This window comes from Anolis sagrei, chromosome 1 (assembly GCF_037176765.1).
Source record: "Anolis sagrei isolate rAnoSag1 chromosome 1, rAnoSag1.mat, whole genome shotgun sequence".
Taxonomy (NCBI): Eukaryota; Metazoa; Chordata; class Lepidosauria; order Squamata; family Dactyloidae; genus Anolis; species Anolis sagrei.
The window spans coordinates 111,127,133-111,149,288 of NC_090021.1; the positions used below are offsets into that span (position 1 = coordinate 111,127,133).

At 38.1% G+C, this 22,156-nt stretch overlaps 1 protein-coding gene across 4 annotated transcripts in view; it reads left to right on the forward strand.

The window, feature by feature from the left end:
* Window positions 1–21,204, forward strand: part of COL12A1 (collagen type XII alpha 1 chain) — a 127,980-nt gene extending 106,776 nt beyond the window's left edge. Inside the window, exons 57-67 of one of the 4 annotated variants that reach the window (XM_067467785.1) lie at window positions 386–439; window positions 1,060–1,113; window positions 2,468–2,521; window positions 4,383–4,454; window positions 11,354–11,389; window positions 11,492–11,558; window positions 13,006–13,194; window positions 13,516–13,584; window positions 17,074–17,244; window positions 17,667–17,684; window positions 20,127–20,216. In XM_067467785.1, the coding sequence (XP_067323886.1) occupies window positions 386–439; window positions 1,060–1,113; window positions 2,468–2,521; window positions 4,383–4,454; window positions 11,354–11,389; window positions 11,492–11,558; window positions 13,006–13,194; window positions 13,516–13,584; window positions 17,074–17,244; window positions 17,667–17,671 (771 nt within the window). In that variant the 3' untranslated portion in view covers window positions 17,672–17,684; window positions 20,127–20,216. Of the gene's footprint in view, window positions 1–385; window positions 440–1,059; window positions 1,114–2,467; window positions 2,522–4,382; window positions 4,455–11,353; window positions 11,390–11,491; window positions 11,559–13,005; window positions 13,195–13,515; window positions 13,585–17,073; window positions 17,245–17,666; window positions 17,685–18,413; window positions 19,498–20,126 lie in introns of those variants that run through there. The other 3 variants (XM_067467783.1, XM_060752919.2, XM_060752918.2) reach the window with 3 other exon arrangements.
* The last annotated feature ends 952 nt before the right edge of the window (window positions 21,205–22,156 follow it).

Consider the following 22,156-nt stretch of genomic DNA (forward strand, 5'->3'; position numbering starts at 1 on the left):
GGAAAATTATCTATTGGGAACTCTCCCCTTACTGATATGTGTGTGAAAAGAATATGTTTATTTAATGCTGTATTCAAAGTGCTATTCTAGGGTGAGACTAGTAGGAAGAGGTGTAAATGTTATAGAAAGGTGGATAAAAAGAGCTCAGAGTTTCAATCTAAAATGAATTTACTGGGGATCAAGTCCCATTGAACTGAGTCTTCACTGTCTTCATTGTCTAAACAAATACAGAAATGATTGTGCTGTCAGAGACTTGTCCTTTCCTTGGTTTGCAAATCAGGGACACAGATTATCTCAATTTATTTTAGTGGGTATTTATTGCACCTGCATTATTAACATGGTTTTTTTTTGCAGGTAATAACCATGCACTCTTTGTTTATTCTAGGGCCGCCAGGGGTTGAAAGGTGATGCTGGAGAGCCCGGGCTACCAGGTCGATCGGTAAGTTCATTGTCGTAGGATGGCCCCATACCACTAACTTTCCACAGCTCCCCAAAACATCAACATAAATGGTAGGCTCACTTGTCAGCTAGTATGGGCAAATTTCCATTTAGGTCCATTAACAAAGAGACAAAACACTTTTTAAAGAAAAATTGCAAAAGAATTACATAGAGCATATCAGTGTGAACTGATGCCAAATGTACAATGAGTGAAACAGTATAGTGAAATGGGGCTAGATTTTGATGAAACAGATAAGATATCAAAGACTCAAGACATCCAAAAAAGAGGAAAATAGAATTAAACTTTTATGATTATCAGTAGGTTTTCTCACACATAGTAAACATTGTTTTATGGTTAACTTTATCAACAAGCTTATATGCTACATGGTTTTAAAATGTACTGTTTTTCAAAGGAAAACAAACACAAATGAAGAATCTAAGCAAAATGTACAAGATGCTGATGTTATCGAACAAGTTTTCCTCCTTGCTGCTTCTGCATGCTGCCAACAAACAACATGAGAAAAAATTAGGAGTCTTGAATACAGATGATTATGCATAATACAAATATTAACTTACATAGCTCAGTGACCTTTTGTGATTGGTTTTTTCTCTTTTCTGCAGGGATCTCCAGGCTTAACTGGCCCTCCTGGTCCAATGGGACCTCCAGGTGATAGGGTAAGTAAACTTTTCTTTCCCATAATGGGTGATGTGATGTAACAATTGAACTCTGCAACAGTTGGTCACATGAACATTTGGTAGCCAAATGATTTTAATTTCCCCATGTTAAAAGTATGTTGGGAGAGCACCATTTCAATACTTGCACCAGGAACTATGGTTCCCTACGCCATATATCCATGTTGTATTAAATAAGTGGATGGTACTACTGTTGCCTCTGAAAGTAGATAGGTGATATTTACATAGTTTCAACACAGTGGTGTAAGGGATTTCTTCAAGGAAAGACTGTGGGAATGACAAAGGGTGAAGGTTCCTCATGCTGTCCTAAAAAATTAAACCATCATAAGTGGAGGGAGGAGGTCTGCCATTTTAACACCTCCATATCCATAGTAGATGGGTGGAAGGGTGCAGATTTAAATCTGTTTGTCATCATCCAAATTTTTAAGCTAAGTTATAAATGTTGACTGTATATGCGGTAAAGCAGTCAATAAACCACTAGAGCAAAGAATCTGATCAAATCAAGAATCTACCTGGACCCAAAATGAAAGGGTATAATTTGAAATAAAGAAACTTGTTTGTTATTTAACAGATCTGTTCCATTATGTAAACTGCACAGTTCTTTCATGTTTGAATTAACCAGTCAAATATAGCAATCTGTTTTGACTAGTCAAATGCAGATGTTTTCCATTCTTGCTTGACTTTCGAGGGCTAGCATTCATGTTGGTGGCATCTATATCAGCTTTCTCCAGAGTAGACAACTGGGATTTTTTTGGCATTATATAGAAAGATCAGTAGAGCATGTTCTTAGTACAATGATGTAATGATGCCATGAAAGACCAGGAAGTGTTTGATCATACATATATTTCAAGGAAGAGAGAAGCAAGCAGCAGGGATACATTTTAATGGACGATTCCATTCTTCATCAAACATTCAGAGAAAGAACAGATTTGTGGATTGAAATTCTTGCTGTTTTGCATCAAAATTCTTGTAAAGGTGGTTTGAATGCTGGCTTAGAACTTCTAGAACTTCAAGAACTTATGGCTCAGATTGGAAACCTACCGGGTGAACATGGGCATGTTGTATTTTCTCAACCTTATAGAAAGGCAATGCTTGCCAAGAAAATGTTATGATAGGACCACTGTAAAGTAGAGTTGACTTGAAGGCACATTACAGTGACAGTGATGTAGTGGGAAACATGTAATCTAAACTTCCTATATCAAAAACTAGATAGCATATATGCTTGGAATAATGTTTCAATATTATTTAAAAGTCGGAATGATGAATTTAAAGTCATGTAATTTGCTTGCCTTTTATAAACCTCCCTCCCTTGTAACAATATCAATTTCCCTGATAGGGCTTCACTGGAAAAGATGGCCCAGCTGGACCAAGAGGCCCCCCAGGACCAATGGTAAGTGTTAACTGAATGATAGAGGATTTTGTCACTGTTTTTGTATTATTATTTTTGTCTTATGTAAACATGTAGATTTTGTGCCTTTTGTGCTACCTTTGGAATGGACTGGAGGTTGGGTAGGGTGTCCTTTTCTCAATGTCTTTTTGATTTATTATAAAATTTACTAATGCTATCTCTAAGTTTGGATCTAAGAATGGCTCCAGAGATATGCAAGAGGTAATCACCAGCATGCTTGAAGAACTCTACAATTATTGGAAGTCTCCTCCACCTCCACGACAACATCCTTATGAAAAACATCCTAAATGATGGTGGTGGTAGACCAGTCTTATGGGGAATGAGCATTCCCAGTGGTCATAGAATGTTGGTTGATTGTTGGAACAGAGATAACATTGGTTGATGGAAATGGAATTGAGTGTCACGGCATGGACATTGGAGTATGGAGTATGACTGGCTTGAATGCTGAAGAGTAGAACTCTACATTGCAGTATTTTGTGTCAGGTCTGACTTGTTTGATCTATGTTTGCTTATTATGTAATGCCTGGTTATCCAATCTGGTTAAGTCACCTGGAAAAATGAGCAACCTTCTGCCTCTTTTCTTTACAAAGTACTTCTTGTATAAATTTTGCATCTTCCAAAGTGAAGTTTTGATGAGTGCAGATGGTTAGGCTGAATATTTTTTCAAATGCTAGCTGCAGGTAATGTGGTCTGCATATGTTCTTTATGCTGGAAAATGGTCAAGCGGAAATCACTTTGGGTACAGTTAAGCTTTGGGAACACTAGAAGCTTCATGATGTTTTATGATGCTTGAACATTTCTCTTATGACACTGATGGCTTTGATGTGATTATAAAAATGCAAGCGTTCAGAAATCAAGGGGTTTGTGGCTGCTTGGGGAAAAAGAAGTTAAAGGAAAATCTGTTGATTTCTAAGGTAATCCTTAAGCAAACATTTGAATGAATTATTACAATAAATTGCTTTAAAATACTACCGTTGAATACCTATATATAAACTACATATTTATTCAATCTATTTGAGACAGAACTGTTTTTCATGCTACCAGATGTATAAAGAATGGAATTTGGGTACACACTATTCTACAAAGCCACTAATGTGTATATTCAGACACCCTTGATCTTATATCATTGTGGGGACACTTTGTGATGTTTAGATTTTGGGGAGGGATGTTCCCTGCAGATTACATCTGAAGGTTTCCATAATAGAAAAAAAAGCCCACCAGTCCCATACTTTTTGATTTGGGCAGGGGCAATCCCATTTCATCTTACTTTCCTTTTAAATATTCTCTCTGCTCCTTTCACTTTATCCCTGTGTCCTCAGCTATGCGCTGAGTTCAAAGTACAAAAGTGAGGAGAAGAAAGCAGGGAGCGACATCTTGTGCTCCTCAGTAGAGTCAAGCAAACGCAAACCACTTCAACCTCTACAGTTTATGTGTTTCTATTTTGTCATATTGACCATTCTGATGTTGCTCAGCCACACATGTCCCAGTTTTCACCTCTGAATTATTGGAGAACATGGAGAATATGAGCATGTGAAAGCAAGCAGATTAAAAGGTTTCCATATATATCTCCCCTGTAACCATATGAGTATCTCACTATTTGGATGTAATGGAAGAAATCTTACAGACTATATTAATCCTATAGCGCCATGTCTTTCAGAAATGCTCTGGAAGATTGTTGGATCTTAAGGGCAGACCAGAAGAGAGAGGTCAAATACACAATCAAAGTCTTGCACAATATTGCATGTCACTTCATATGGCTGGGATTTTTGTTTGCATTCCGGATATACTTCAGACCATTATTGTGTCCCATAATTGCATTCTTTCTCAATGTATCTCCTTGCAGGGTGCTCCTGGAGTGCCTGGAGTGGCTGGCCCAACTGGAAAGTCAGGGAAACCGGGTGATCGTGGGTCACCGGTAAGATAATTTCTGTCTGGCTTTTGCATGATTTTGTGAAAAAGATATTTTTGAAAGTTCAGACCAGGCAGAGACCTTTCTCAGGCTCATATTATGCAACAGTAACCACAAAAACCAGTTAATATCTCAATGTTAAGGTTGCAAGTCTGATTTTAAACAGTTTTACAGTACATCTTTTTTTGCAATTTAAGAGTTGGGTCTGGAAATTGTGGTCATGGGGTTTCCACTAAAAAAGACAGCACAGGCTGTACATGCCAAGCGTTATATTTCTACACTATGTAAACATCCCAGAACTAAATCAGCAGAATTACTTACTGGAATTATAATTATTTTTTATGCTATGTTGCCTAAGGTGGAAATTTTTATAGGTAGCATTCTGAGAGCTATTGGATTGCAAACATTGAAATATTAGCAATGCAGGCTTAATATTTTGTGGTGATTTTTTGCTTTGAGTTTTGCATCTGAAACTAACTTAGAGAACAGGAAGGAGCAGACATTTGTCCTAGTTGCAATTGCTGGAGCCACTCTGTCTGATTTAGCCACGACTGCTGTGGGAAAGTATTTGGCATTAAAGGCTGTGACTTAATAGAGGAATTCTGGTGTTGGAACTCCTTCTGTCAGCAAAATTGAGAAGAGGGCAATGTCCTGTTTTGCACTCTCAACGTTTGCCCTGGAAGACTGGGAATCCATCCAGATGAGGTTTTCAAGTGATATGGAGGGCTGCAGGGGGAGAGTGACTGGTTGCACTAATGGCCAAATATAAGCATGATGTTGGATTTGGGCAAAAAGTACAACATTCACATCCACCATACCAGACATCAAGGGGAAAGAACAAAGTTCCTTTCCATCTCTTTGCTTGTGTTATTATTCTTGAGGCAACACAGGATAGTCTTGAAGAGGTAAAGAGAGGAAATCTGATACCATCTCTGCTGGCAAGATACTATGCGGCTTTGGGTCAATCACCTTGGAGTTTTTGAGTTGTTGTTTTTTGTGCTGTGCAGCTGTTGGCCTTGTATATAATATCTGTGGTCTCAAGATCATTCAGTTACCTCCTTGGGTTAAGGTCTGCCTCAACTACATAGTTATAGCATTTTGACACTAATTTAACTGCACTGTATAGCACTTTTATACTCGTTTAACCATGTCTTTCGAAATCATGGAGACTGTGATGAGGCACTAGAGATCTCTGCAAGAGATTTTGAAAGACCCCATAAAACTATAAATCCCAAGATTCCATAGGATGGAGTCCTGGCAGTCAAAACTGATATCAAAGTGCTATGATTGTGTAATGTCACAGGTTCCATAGTTAAATGATTCCATGGTTAAATGATTTCTGAATTCATCATGATGAACCTTCTAGGCCTTTCTAATTTTTTACTTGGGATTTTTCACGAATGCTGTTCTAGTAATACAAAAAGTAAGAGCTGACCACAGCCTGATCACTGGCTATAAGTAGATTTTTTTTTTACATGTAGACCTGTCTTTTCACACATGCTAATGCCTGCATATTAGGACAGAGAATGAAGAGAAAGTAAAGGGGCAGCAATGCTTGCTTTTAGGAGCCGTTTATGTAGTGACTATTTATTTGATGCTTGTTCTACTGTATTATAACTTGTGCTACTGGCTCACCTGCGTGACACCACATATGCTGCTTCTCAAGTTTTTATGACCGGATCCCAGCAGGAACTCTGGCATGAAGTTTATGCAGCTGTTTTCTCAGCCCCATGGAACAAGGGATCTCAGGACCTATACTTAGACCATAAAGAAGTGCTAATGGGGCAACTCAAGGCTGTGTGTGGTCACTGGGCCAAATGTAGCCTGCTGAGCTGTAAAAGTCATCCAGGCCTCTCCTGTAGCTACATGGCCCAATTTCAAAGTTGTAGCTTTTTGTGTAGTTCACTCTATCATATTAGTCATACAAGATCCAAAACATGTGGTTAAGTCCAAGGATGAAAGAGTAGTCTCAGGATTAATGGCTCACAACTACATGTAAATATTTCAGCGTGGACACAGCCAAAGCCTGTAGAAGTTACTTACTTGGACTAGAATCTAGAATCTTCTAGGTAGCATGGCCATATTGGCTGGAGCATTCTTGAACAAATAATCCAAAAAAGTAACTTTTCCAAGTTTTGGGCCCTGCTCCCAGAACATGAGATCATTCTGGGTAATAGCACTGGTAAACAAAGGCAGCTGACCCATATCATTACAACTGAGCACATTTCATTGCTGCTCCATTTTTGATGTGCAATTGGTACAACAATCTGTTTGCTTCATAAATCATATTACTGTTTTAGAGTATATGTAGGACAGAGGTAGTTGTATTTAATAAAACACCTGAGGTGTAATTTAGTAATATACCTGAGGCTTAATGGTTTTGTCACCAAAGCTTTTTTGTCTTTATATGTTATGGTTGCTATGTTTGTGATGAATTATATATTGGTCAAATATTGGCAGTTTGACCATTGGAGATAAGGGAAAAAAGCAATATTAACCTCTGTGTACCTCAGGCTTTCTACATTTTAGCACTATAACTTGGAAATGCAGGAAAGGTTCATTTTTATTGCCATTGTAAACATTTGAGAACAGCAAATTCTTTCCAATCCCAGTGGGTGATGTTGAGCAAGTCCCACACTTTCAGCCATAGAGAAAGGCGAAGGCAAAACTTTTCTGAACAAATCTTGCTTGCCAAGAAAACTTTGGGATAGGTTCAAGTTAGATACACAATAAGTTGGAAACGACTCGAAAACAATCAACAATTATTTATAAAGTATGAGGACACATTGGATATTTAGAAAGATACTCCTCACTGTCAGTTTTGTTGTCCTGATCAAAGAGTGGTACTCATGATTAAAGAACTAGTAAAGACTCATCTTTTTGTTTTATAATTGTTACTTATTATCTCTTAATTAATAACATAGTTTAAAATATGAAAAGTTAGCATTAATATAAATTATTAGTAATATTAAAGCCTTTTAAAATGTACACTTAAAATGATGAAACCTGTTAGAAACAGTACAGTTGACTACAACACAACACTCTCAATGCTCATTTCCTTAAACTTATTTTTAATTTATTATTTTCAAATTCACAAAATATTCCTAAATTTTTACACCCATTTTCAAAATTTGGAGTTCACTCAGAAGGCAATATGAATTTAGAAGTAACATAGCATTAATGGTTTAATTATTAGATGCTACTGCTATAACATCATTGGTCTGAATGTATTTGGACAAGCCACCAGCTTTATTCATGCAATGTAACAGAAGTGTAGAATTCAGAAAGATATACCTGAGCTAAAGGCCAAAACAGACATAGCATTTCTGGCTCTAGACCTTTTTATGGATTCTCTCCACATGTGACAGACTGGCAGCGTGCTTTCAAATGGCTAACATTTATTCGAGATTTATTTGGATGAGTTGTTTTGCTGATAATGGTCCAATAGTTCAAACAACGTTATGTCTCTTCTTGGGATGATTTGAAACAAGGAATTCCACTTTGCTGAAAGACAAAACAACAATGACTAATTTCAAAGGGGGCAATAAATATATCCATGTGTGATGATTTGTGTTCAGCTCTGGAAAGTTTGCAGTATACACTTTAAATACTCTTAATTACAGTTCCCAAGGAAAAGTGTCAAGAGGCTTCTTGGCTCTTCAATTTGCTAACAAAGGAATGTAAACAGTGAGTGTAAATTCTCCAAACACTGTATGAGAGTTGCACATGCAAATTTCCATTTACAGACTGGATTATGTGTGTATAAAAGTTTCTATAGTACTTTTTTCAGCAACTTGCTTCTGATGTGAGAGAATTGGCCGTCTGCAAGGATGTTGCCCAGAGGCTGCCCAGATGTTTGATGTTTTACCACTCTTGTGGAGGATTCTTTCATGTCCCTGCATGGGCAGCTGGAGCTGACAGAGGGACCTCAACCTGCTCTTCCCAGATTCGAACCAGCAGTCCTGCCGGCACAAAAGTTGTGCCACCGGGGCTCCTTCCATTGTATTAAATACGTGCAGTTGCCCACCAATCCCATACCCGCTAACTGTGCTGATTTGGCAGAGCTATTCCTGATTCAGCTCACTTTTTAAGCTACTTTTAAAACATCTGAGATTCCCTCCTCTTCCTTTCACTTTCTCCTTTTATACTCCGCTTACGTGAACTACTGAAAACTGAATCCAAAGTGGAAAAGTAGTTTGTATTCAGCTTGGTGGGGGAAAGGACAGGAACGGGAAGTATTGTGACTGTTTCAGCCTTGCTGTCAGTGTGTAGACCGCACTCAGATCTTGCTTGGCCCCACATGCCCCAGTTTTCATCTGGGAAATGTTGGGGGAATATGCAATCCAGAATCAGTTGGAAAGGTGAAATCTTCCTCCTTTTTCATGTTTATTTAGGAAAGGTGAGATAACAATTGAAATATATTTTTAATTTTGAGGTTTTTGTCAAAGAAAGCCAGAATATTCCAATTCATTTAAATGCTTGTATAGGCAGCTCATTATGAAATTTCATTATCAAGAAGATAAACTGTTTCCACATGTTAACATTTTAGAGTAAACAAAAGAAAGACTGTTATACTTTTAAAATGAAAATTAATGTAATTCTACCCTATTGAGTTTCTGCATAGAATTAGCCATAATAAAAGCAGCATTTTTCTGTCATTATTTCCTGAGGAAATATCTTAATAAGGAATAAATAAAATATTAATGACTTCCTTCTATAGTTATTTATCTGGAATATAACCACACGATGAGATCATGTTGTCAAAAACACTTAATACCTACAAAAAAAGAAAGTACCCTATAAATTCAATGAACCACATGAACAAATCAAGAGTTTTTAGACAGTTAAGTGAAGTGGGTATACATCAATAAACATCTACCAGCCTTTTGTGAAAGCTAAGATGTGAAATAACATTTAGCAGGTGATATTAGTGGCACGCTGGAAGAAACTGAATATTCTGTCTCTGTAGTCCGTTGGAAGACATGACACCAACAATCTGGGTCCCATTCACACACCTCAATTGTAGCATTGCGGTTTCACTTTAAGTGCCATGGCATCATAGTATTTTGTAGTTCGGACTTTGTAGTTTGATCAGAGGGATTTAGCTGAGAATGCTAAATCCCTCCCCCTGAACTGCCTGGATTCCACAGGATGGAACCATAGCAGCTGAAATGGAATCGTGTTGTGTGGCGAAGAGTCCCTTGATCTCTAGCCTGTAGTGCAAGAAATACGTAGGAGATAACCGTTTTGTCTGCCTGGCTAAAGCAGGAGGTCAGACTCTTGGTATTTACCATGTATTAGTCCTAAAGGGACCTTGGGAGGTATTTGTATTCTATATATTTTATAGGAAGCCAAGACAGTGACTCTAGGTAGCAGTTGATATCCCTGCTCAGCCGTGGAAACCCACTGGATGGATGACCTGGGCAAGTCACACCCAGCCTAAGAGAAAGCAAGTTCTGAACAAAGCAAGTTCAGAAGTTTCAGTGTGCCTTCTTGTTTGATGCTCGATATCTTAATACCAACTGCAAATTAAGGCATTTCTGATGGTTAATCATGCAGTATTCAATTTACCACATGGGAATAAGGACCTCATCACACTAGAACAGGAATCCACTTTAAATCCAGTTTCTGCCTCCTGCAGAATTCTGGGGCTTGTAGTTTAGGGAGGGGCCTTTAAACTGCTCATCCAGAGGAGCCCTGGGCCTCACTAAACTACAAATCCCAGAATTCTGCAGGAGGCAGAAATTGGATTTAAAGTGGATCCACGCTCTGGTGTGATGAGGCAGTAGCAATTCCTCCTATATTTCTGGTGTATTGAAGACTGGGGGGGGGGGGGGAAGTATTGACAGAGGGATGAAAATGGAATGTACCATTTAGATAAAAGGAGAGGGATCCTATATCCCAGTGCTTCATTGCAAGTTCTGTAGAAAACTAGTAAAGCAGGAAGAAGGTCAGCTACAACTTCTGTTCTCCCTCTTATTTCTATGTTATTGCCATGGATTTTATTTTCAAAAATAGAAAATTCAAATATAGCACTCACATCTGTAATATATAGTAGTACATTCAGGGCCGTAGCCAGAAAATTCTTTTGGGGAGGGTTGAAAATTTCGGCGGGGGGGGGGGAGGGAGTTGAAACCTGCCTCTTAGCTCACGCTGAAGCAAAGAGCACAGCAGGGGCTGAGCAGCCTTCAGTAGCCTGCAGCTCCGCCCCTGTCAACCACCTCCACCAAGTCTGGCCTCCTTAATGAAAGCATTCAACACCCCCCCCCCCCAACTTGGTTGGTTCATTACATTGGGTATTGCTGCAAGTAATGACAGTGTGAATAAATTGTCAATATTTGCTTGAGATAGTGCTTGCAGTTCTGGAGGGACTCTTAATTTTTTGCGTCTCATAGACTTAGCATGGAATTTGGTTAACCAGTTAAAATTCATGAGTAAACCAGGTTTTTTTTTAACCTGAAAAATTTTGGGGGGAGGGGTTGAACCCCCCACCCCCTCGCTACAGACCTGAGTGCAATCCAACCGATTGTGTTTATTTATTTACTGTATTGATACCCCACTCTTCTCACCCTGAAGGGAACTCAGAGCGGCCTTACAATAAGCAACAATTGAATGCCATATAAAACAGACATATAATAAAATAATATATACATTAAAATATAAAATTTAAAAGCATATAAACATGAAAACCCATTATTAAAAACCATGAAATTCGAAAATCATTTTCCTATGTGTGTTGTCCTGTCCTTGTCTGAACCTGTTTCATGAGATTTCTGGTTCAAACCCAGGAGTTCTGGCAAGCACATTTTGTGGTGAATACTGTGGTTGTGTTTGGTTCCCCTTAATCCATTTGCTTGTGTTATATAATGTTCAATGACATACTTTGATAATTGTATTTATTATAGGGCCCAGTTGGATTGAAAGGTGAAAAAGGAGACCGTGTAAGTACAATATTGAATTCAGCTATATTTTCTAACATTACATATCATCTTTTACAAAAATGCACACCATGGTCTAATGCACCTGCTGTTCTATTTATTAAGGGAGATATTGCATCCCAGAATATGATGCGAGCTGTTGCAAGACAAGTCTGTGAACAAATGATAAATGGTAAGCGATGCTTCAGAAATACACAACATAACTCAAATTTCTATTTTCCACACTATGATAGGTTCTGCCTTTCTGATGGGGAAATGCTTTCTGTTGATGGTTAAAACATTTACCAATTAAGATTAACTTCTACCCCTCTTTAAACCAGTTACTTTGGGTCCAACCTTGGTAGAAGCAGTGCTTAAAAATGCATATCTCTTTATGTGGCTGACACGATGGAACGGTTGAGGAATTGAACAAGAAGACATAGTTTTTATAATTTTTATTGTTTATTGCTTTTTGGTTTTAAATGTATTATGATGTGGTTTTTTGTTTTTAACCGATGTATGTATTTATATATGGTATCTAATTGTGCCAATTTGTACACTGCCCTGAGTCACATTCGGACTGATATGGGCGGGATAAAAGTACTGTAAATAAATAAATAAATTAGTGCTCTCATATGGCAGCAGTAATGCTGCTTGCTAGGTCTGGCTTCTCATTCTGTTGCCCATGATATGTGGTCTCTTGTGGCATCTGCAATATCAGTGGAAACAAATGAAGGCTGAGTTTCAAAATATGATCTTGTCCACTATGGACATACTGCCACATGCATATAGTAAGACATAACTATAGTAGGACATTCCCATTTGAATCACCATGGTTTTAGAAGTACTGTGTATACTCATAAGTCAACCTCATATTTAAGTCAAGGGCAGGTTTTGGGGCCATCCCACAGAGAACAGAAAGCAGCAGCACCACCCCAGGGGACAGCAATGACACTGTTTTCCCACCCAGACAATAAAAAAGGCCAGAGGTGGCATTATAGTATGGTCATGGTGGTGGTAGTGCTTCTTTTAGATTCTTCCAGCATGGACTAAACTTTCACCTTTCGCCACTCTACTCAGATAATTTGATGGTTTCTTTTTTTGATAAACGTTATGATACATTGACCCAAGGTTTTTAAAATTATTTTTGACTAAATGTTTTAGCCTTATAAATGACTATATGCAATATGTCACACCTATTTTCTCTACCCATTTCTTCGTGCTTTTTCTAGTCTAAGAATACCAGCTCCAAACTTGATTTAATAAAAGAAGACTAGTTTGTCATGTTGGAAGTGTACACACACTGCACTGCTCTACAGTGGTGCTTCTAACAAATCAATATTATTCTGCTTTTGTTTGTTGTATTGATATAGAGTGTCAGAATGTTGGTTGATGTTATTGACAGAATGTGTGAATTGACTAATTTATTTGTTTAAGTTGTGCTGGTTTCATCTTCGGTCAAAATTTCCTTCCCTCTACCAGTGTTGCCCACTCAACTTAATCTAGGGTTGTGTAAAAATTAACTCTGGAAAAAGTCTTCTGAGACCCAGAGAGAAAGATTTTTGTTTATTTATCTTGATAATCCTTGAGAGTAATGGTATTGTGTATGTTTTTACTTAATCTGTTTTATCTTCTTCAAGGTCAAATGACTCGATTCAACCAGATGCTGAATCAGATTCCAAATGATTACAGTTCAAATCGCTATCAGCCTGGGCCAGCAGGACCCCCTGGTCCGCCGGGACCTCCTGGGGCAAGAGGAGAACCAGGGGCTGGAGGCAGACCAGGATTCCCAGGATCACCTGGCATGCAGGGACCACCTGGAGAAAGAGGTGGGCTAGATTTTTGATCTTTAAAAAGCAGATGGATTTCTTCATCAGAGGTCAAGTGCTGTTAGACATAGGAATACTTGATTGGTGAATCACTGCTTATTATGTCCATACTAAATAGCCATCACACCAAATGACATACATATTTTAAATTTAAATTTACTCAGGACAGTAGCGTGATATAATAAAACTTCCTTGCTGTTTGGAATGAGAGGGGGCGGCATACAAATTAACTGGAAATTATATGTAAACTTGAACAGTTACTTTTCTGGCACTTTATGTTGGAGCTTAATGCCTCCTTCCCTACTTTTTTGTGTGTTTTAGGTTTAGCTGGAGAGAAAGGCGAAAGAGGAATTGGAACACAAGGACCACGAGGGTCGCCTGGGTCACCAGGTGAGTTTCCTGCATGTTAAAGATCTCTGTAAAAAAACTTTCAAATCACAGCAAATAGACTTTTAAAAATGTTTTACATCTATAGATCAATAAAAATATTAAAGTTTGTGACTAGAATCCTGTTGAAAATATATGTATGTATAGCCATTGTAGTTAACAGTTCTGATTGGCACAATCCTCAGTTTCAAGGTAGCAGCTACTGTGATCAATGAGGTTCTGTTCTCTCCATCAATTGAGAAGCAGCTGACATTCCCACTCCCTCCCAAGAAAAGTCTCCAGAGTGAGAGGCAGAACCAAGGCCCCGGCACAATTCCTCCATGTATTGGAGATGGCTTGTGCATGTGGTGTGGGACCATAATCCAGTTCCTTCTCAATCAACAGGGGAACAGGTTCCAATTAATAGCAGCAATAGCTGCCTGCCAGATGGGGATTGGGGACCCTTCATGGTACTTATGTAGATGCTAAATGGAAGTTACAAAGAGATTGTGATTACAAAACAATCATGAATGCATGGATACAGGTTAATAATGACTGCTCAAAAGGACTCCAACCTGTATTCAGCTGGAGAATGGTCACCCCAGTCCTTGGAGAATACGAGCACTTTATTGAAATAGTAACATCCTGCTCTATACCGAGAGGCTTCAGAACACACTACCTTCAGGACATTACTCCCGATACAGCTGTCTTGTTGGAAGACTATTACAGGCTCCACAACGAAGACCCATTTAGTGAGCAAACTCTTCAGGCAGCACAGAGCATTGTGTCCTCCATCTCTGAAGCCAAGAAAGAACAATGGATAAAGCTGATAAAAGAAGTCAACATGGGCAGGAGCAGCCAGAAGGCGTGGAGGCTGCTAAGACAGTTGAGCAATGACCCCTCACAAACTAATACCCATGACAACATAAAGGCAGATCAGATAGCACACCAACTTTTGAAGAATGTGAAACCCAACCTTGCCACCAAAGTAGGAAGGAAACCAGTAGTCAGACAACCAGATAATGAGAACAATAAGTTTCATGAACCTTTTACATCTACTGAATTAGACATGGCTCTCAATAAATGTAAAAATGGCAAAGCAGCTGGCCGGGATGATCTATAGATGGAACAAATTAAGAACTTTGGTTCAAAAGCAAGGTGCTGGTTGTTGAAGCATCCTGTCAGATCCCCGAAATCTGGAGGAAAACAAGATTCATAGCCATCTTAAAACCAGGCAAAGACTGTAATGATCCAAAAAGCTAGAGACCAATCTCCTTGCTGTGCCATCTTTACTTAGTTCTGTAGAGACTTATTCTGCATTGAATTATGGAAAAATATACCTGTGCATGATTCCACAGCAAGCTAGTTTCAGGAAAGGCAAAAACTGCACATAACAAGTGCTAAACCTGACTCAGCACATAAAAGATGGTTTTGAAAGTCAGCAGGTTAGAGTAGACCTGTCAGCAGCTTATGACACTGTAAATAATCACCTCCTCCTGAGCAAAAAAATATAATATCACAAAGGGGTACCACCTCACCAGCTTCATAGGAAATCTGTTACAAAATAGTAGCTTCTTTGTTGAATTCCAGGGCCAGAGAAGCAGATGGCAAAAACAGAAGAACAGCCTGTCTTAGGGGAATGTGCTTGCTCCCTCCATGTTCAACATCTACACAAATGACCAGCCACTGCCAGAAGGGACAGAGAGTTTCAGCTTTGCTGACGATCATGCCATCACTACCCAAGCAGGGAGCTTTGAAATGGTTGAACAGAAGTGCTCAGAAACTTTAGGTGCTCTTATTGCCTACTACAGGGAAAACCATCTGTTTCCTAATCCATCAAAAACACAGATGTGTGCTTTTCATCTTAAGAACAGGCAGGCTTCTCGAGCTCTGAGGATTACCTGAGAAGAAATCCCACTGAAGCATTGCAGCACACCACAATACCCGAGAGCCACTCTGGACCATGCTCTGACTTATAAGAAGTGTTGCTTGACTATCAAGCAAAAAATGGGTGCTACAAACAATATCACACAAAAGCTGACTGGCACAACCTGGGGATCACAACCAGATACAGTGAAGACATCTGCCCTTGCACTTTGCTACTCTGCTGCTGAGTATACATGGCTAGTGTGGTACACATTTCAAAATGCTAAAACGGTGGATGTGGCGGTTAATGAGACATGCCACAATAACACAGGATACATATGCCCCATACCACTGGAGAAATTATACTGTTTAGCCAGTGTTGCACCACCTGACATCTGCCAGGAAGTAGCAGCCAATAATGAAAGGACCAAGGCAGTGACATCTCTGGCCCATCCTCTGTTTGGATATCAGCCAGCACACCAATGCCTTAAATAAAGAAATGGTTTTCTAAGATCTACAGGGACACTTGCTGGAACACCTCAACAAGCGAGAGTCCAAAAGTGGCAGGCTAAAACCCAGAACTTCTATCAATGACTGATATCAAATGAGAGACTACTTCCTGGGCACACAGAAAACTGGATGACTTGGAAAGCACTGAACAGACTACATTCTGGCACCACGAGATGCAGAGCCAACCTTAAGAAATGGGGCTACAAAGTGGAATCCACGACATGAGAGTGTGGAGAAGAGCAAACCACAGATCACCTACTACAATGCAGTCTGAGTCCTGCCATGTGCACAGTGGAGGACCTTCATATAGCAACACCAGAGACGCTCCAAGTGGCCAGTTACTGGTCAAAGGACATTTAGTATAATGCCAAGTTCTTAAACTTTGTGTTTTTTAAAAAAATACATTAAACCGGAACCCCCAGTCTGCTTCTGATATGAGAAATAAATAAGCTGGAGATACCAGATTTTCTATTTTTCAATGCAATATAAATGTTTGGATACTTAAAAAAATAGAGTCAGGATTAATTTGTCTGCAGCTCTGTCTCTTTCTTAAGTTATAAATTGTTCCATAACATTCAGAGTATAACATAAGAGCTCTTAAACATTCCTTTTACTGTTAGTATAGTTTGATAATTTACTGATATCTTGGGAGGGGTAGGCCAATTCTTGTTATTTCTGCCTTTAATTTTCCAGTTGGAACATTTTCATTTTTGCAGCAAATTTTAACTCCACTTCATTCAAGCTCTGCATTTCTGTTAACCCTGAATATTACATGTTCCAAGGAAAACATTACGTCACTCACTCTGAAGCTGCAGAGTAGCAGAACTAAAGCAGTCCTATACTTTAATTGATGTCTAATATGCTTGTTCAATGTAAGAAATCTTCTTGATGTCCCATATCTAACAGAGATTGATTATATGCCACCAGGCACAAGTCTTGCCAAAGCCATCAATTTAGGGTAGCAACTAAGGATGAGTTACATCTTTGATTCCCTGGGGTTGTTTCATTGACATCATATGTGGAAACCAAATGGAAACATTTCTGAATCATGTTAAAGAATGATTTCAGTTTCGCCAGCCACTTTATGGCCTGTCTTGTTATATAGCTATACTACCTTCTTTTTCATTCTCAAATTAGGTCCACAAGGGGAATCCAGAATGGGCCCACCAGGATCCACAGGCTCACGAGGACCACCTGGTCCACCTGGGCGTCCTGGTAATTCAGGTATCAGAGGTCCTCCTGGGCCTCCTGGATACTGTGATTCATCCCAGTGTGCTAGCATTGCTTACAACGGCCAAGGATATCCAGGTAGGTTTTTGTGAACATAATTTTTTTATTGAATACTGTATTGAAATGTGTGCTCAGCTTGAATCACTTTGAGGAGAGGGCTCATACAGAGGAAATAAACTTGAATTAAATTCAGAATGTACTAGTCCAATTTCTAAATATTTTAAATATTTCTAGCTGATTGAGATCTATGAACAACCATTATTACTGCTACAAAAAGTATTTTCCTGTTATTTATTAAACTGCCCCAATTTGAAATGTGTTTTTGTTTTAAGCAGAAAGTACTGTATATCCTTTAGAAGCAGTTTACATCTAATACATATAGCTCTAGGAGAATGTTAACTTTACTTTTAGGATTTGAATGACCAATTTTCCTTCTTCTTCTTCTTCTCCTCCTCCTCCTCCTCCTTCCAACTTGCACCAAACTACTTCTTCTGAACAAGGTTGACCACTCATCTAAAGTAAATAAAAAAAAGAACATAGTTGTTTGCAATTTCTCTATGTGTCCTTCTGGTTAATGTTGGGATTATCTATACAAAACTAGTACCTGAAATCTAATTTTCTAAGACCAAATGTCATTCTGTGATACAGTGCAGACAATCCGGAGTGGAGTGGGGTGAGAACATAACCACCTCTCGATTTGTGCTGAGTTCTAGTCCAAATTTATTTTAAGAACAAACAATTTCATACAATGAATTGCCAAAAAACAAAAATGCTGGGCATGACGTTCAAAAACCATGTGCAATAAACTTAGTGCCTCAAAATAAATAAATTTAAAAAAAGAGTCCAGACCCACACTATTAGGAATTTGTTTGTGTGCACTGTACCACCTTATACTCCATGAACATGATATTGCTGTTGGTTATGTTGTTTGCCACTATCATAATGTGCATGTATGTGAGAATATATATATATATGTGTACACACAAATTGACAGACTTAAAGTTAATGGATAAAAATGTAATAACAAATTTATTATGCAGAACTTGCACAAAACCAATAATTAATCTGAATTTTTAAAATAAATGGAAAATATTATTGCAGTGCTACCTTTGTGGGGAGCAGCCTGGTATACATATATAGATATATACATATAATTTAACCCTTGTAGATGGATTTAGATGGATGGAAAAATATTTTTGCACAGCTGTTCAATCTTGAAAACTAACATCATCTTTGACCTGTTTCAGGTTCCGGCTAACACCTTTTCTAAGTCACCAGTGCTGTTTACAGTCTGAATACAATGAAAATCCTGTTTCTGGGATATTTGCGCACGTGCTTATTAGGAAGTAAATCAGTATGGATAACCATAGATAATGGTTAAATGAGCAATGTTGACCACATAAAATGGACAGATTATTTTTATATGCTTACTAACAAAAATGCAATAAAGAACAAATACTTTTTTCATTTGCTAAAGTAAGGTGAGATAAACCCAGCCTCCATATTCATATTCTTCTCTCCAGCCCAGTAACAGAGTCCCAATGGCAAGGGAGACTTATAGAACTAGTAGCTAATGGATGTAACACCACCATAGATTTACTTTGATGAAACAGACTGACTTTATGTAAATAGTAAACTAATTGTGGCTTGTAAATGGTTTGTATGGGATCATGTCAACTAACAAAACTTAACAACATTACATTGCGCTTTTGCACTGAAGACTACCACTGCTGTGCTGCTGTCTTTTTCCCATGTGCTATCCTAATATCTTTGAAACTGCTAGAAAACTTTCTCTTTTGCGCTAATCATCAACACCTTATCTCATTTAGGACTGGGGCTCTTTTGTATATGTAATCTTATTCCAAATGCACAACAAGAATAATTGATTTTGCTTCTGGTCTTCTTCCAGTGTTTGGTGTTCCTCTAGTACCAACTCAATCTAATATAAGGAACGCTGCCAAAAAATCAATATTTACTCAGTGTTGCCACTGGTGAACACTTTGTGTAGATGTCAGCTGTACCTTTTGAAAATATCTTTAAAAAAAAGCCACATGCTTGAGGTTTTCGATTTTGACAAAACATACTGCATTAATTATCTTAAAAGTAAATCTTTCTGCTAAGAAACCTATCATTAGTTAAAATCCCACTGAATGGATGGAACAAAGATAGTGATGACTAACTGAATTCTGATTGCTTTTGGTGGAATTCAGTCAAAAATAATTTGCTGAGCTTGATAACGATTTCTATTTTTGGCACAATGTATGTCACACTTAGATTGCAATTTCCGTCCATATGCTTTCCTCTCATTTTTAAAAATGATTTTATTCCTTCCTCCAAATTGGCAATTGTGTTTTAATTATTATGATTCTATGTACATCTTGCAAAACTAATCTACAGTCTTGTGTTTGTTTGCTTAGGAATTCACTCCCTTTGAACACTGGGTGATGACGTATTCCTGAGTAAATAATATATACATAGAATTTAAGTTTTAATATTTTAATGTTATTAAATTGTTTTTGTTTATGCTTTGTTTAATGTGAGCTGCTTTGAAGAAACTTTTTGTTGCTTTGTTTCAAAAAGCAGCACAAAAGTTTCTCAGAGTAAGCAAATAGTGCATTGATCCCAATCAGTAGCCCATGCATCCTCTGGTATGCATTTGGAGCAGACCTCTTTCCTCAATTGAGACTCAAGGATAGTTTCACACTGTTCCCATTGTTGGAGAGTGGGATCTTTATACCTAATGCAATACCTGCATGAATCATTGGCTCAACGTCATTTACTGGGAAGTTACTAGCCTTTTTGTTTCATTTTGGATGGAACTCGCTTCCAGATAAATGGCCTGAGGAACAAAGCCATAAATAAATGTGTATTACTAAAACAATAGCATTTATGAAAAAATGCTGTGGATTCAAAGATATATCATAACTATAATGTTCAATCGGACAACTATTTTCAACCAGAGCCATACGCACCTGAAAGCGGACCCTATCAGCCCGAAAGTGAACCCTACATAGTACCAGTGGAATCTGAAAGAAGAGAGGATGAATATGAGGACTATGGAGCCGATATGCATTCACCCGGATATCCTGATCATATGCGCTGGAAAAGATCATTATCATGAAAAGCAAAAACACAGCCATAAATGATTGACTTCCTTATTCTCCCACCCCCTTCTTGGTTGTTTGTTTTTGTTGTTGCTATTCTTCCATGTCTAGATACGTACAGAAATGGTTGGGTGCACCGGTTTCTCCTCCAGAGCAGAAATGTACTTGCTTCTTCTGTGGGTATCAAGCTTATGTGGGAATAGCAATAAAATGTTATCATAGACTTCATTCTCACTCTTGAATGCTTGTAAAATACTTTTGCTTACAGTCATTACATAGAACCTTAATACACAAACATCATCATTTTCTTTTAGTAAATATTAAAAGGAAAAAAAAGAAAAGAAAGGAAAACCCTCCCTAAGCTGCTATCAGTTTTTTCATGCCTGGATGCTTCATCAGTGGAGCTAACTTGACACTCCTTTCTCATCAAATGCGTACATACAGTTCAATCATATTACATATCTGTATTGGCTATGGCCAGTCAAACAAGGAACCTTTATTTTCACACATCCACCTCCTTTCTTTGCTTATATCTTGCAGGGCACATTCTGCTCATATACTTCTCAATCACAACCCTTAAATAATGTAGCTGACATCATTGTATCAACTGGATACAGGTGTTTTTTTTTTAAAAAAGTAAAGAAATAGTGGCTTAAGTCTCCTTTAGAGACATTAACATTTATTCCAAATTGCAGTCAATCCTGCAGAGATGAAATTGCATGTTTGTGTTGTATATTTAGTATGATTCCCCTTCCCCCAGAATATAATGTTTCGTAGTTATCAGAAAAAAGCAGTTGGAAATTGTTTGCAAGACTATGGATATAGAATTGCTGCTTTTATATTTTAACTGCAAATTGTGAATTTCACTGCCTTATATTATTTATTTCTGAAACAAAAGAGGCATTTTTCAATAAAACTACTGAAAATGTATAAAGGCTGTGAGTATTATTGCTGGGAAGGTTCCAAACTTCAGAGGTTTTATTGTCATGGAAAATAAATCACCAGAAATTTTATACTAGAGAACCATTTTAGATATAAAACTTGCAGCACATTGAAGTCTAGAATGCTAAATAATGAGAAGTAGATAATCTTAGGGGTTCAGGTCAGCATTAGATTTCAGTTAATAGTTTCCATACTCTGATAATATATTTTATGCTCCTATATACAGGCTCATGCTAGGATAGTGATTGCCATGTGCATTTCCCAAAAATATATGAACAAGTGAATGCCTTTCATATCACACTAGGAAAATGAAAATTGCAATGTGTGTGGGGGGTGGGGGGGTGAGGGTTAAGTGTTATTTCAGCAAATGTCTGAAATTAGTTTTTAAAGGCTTAGGTACATTCCCAAGCAGCTCCTTATGAAGCGGCACTGTATTGATTTTTTTCACACAGTGCATAAATGTATGTCTTTCAGTGTTGACTTTTTAGATTCCTTTAAACATTAATTCAAATTATTGAGAATAGATCTTTCAGTGGCTATTAGCTACAACTGTGAAAATGGAAACTCGCCATCAACAAGAATATATTATCTCCGCATACCAGAAGCTGGATGTTAACAAGAAGACATTGTCTGATTAAGGTCAAAACACAAAATGCTGGGCAAGGCAAACATCTCAGCCTTAATCCCAAAGGGTTCTAGTGTTCTTAACCTCTAGCCTTTTAGACTCACAAGAGAATTCTGCAATAGCTAAGAAAAGGGTGGCTTACATTGAAAACAGAAGTGACTCAGCTCTTCTGACCACCTCTTATCTGGTAGTATTTGAATTATTCTCATGGTTCATTATAATGATCAGAAGTTCACATTTTGAGGCAGAGCAATATGATTTTCCCATAAACCAAACATAAGGAGAGCAGACTGAGAAAGAAGCCATTTCAATCAGCCAC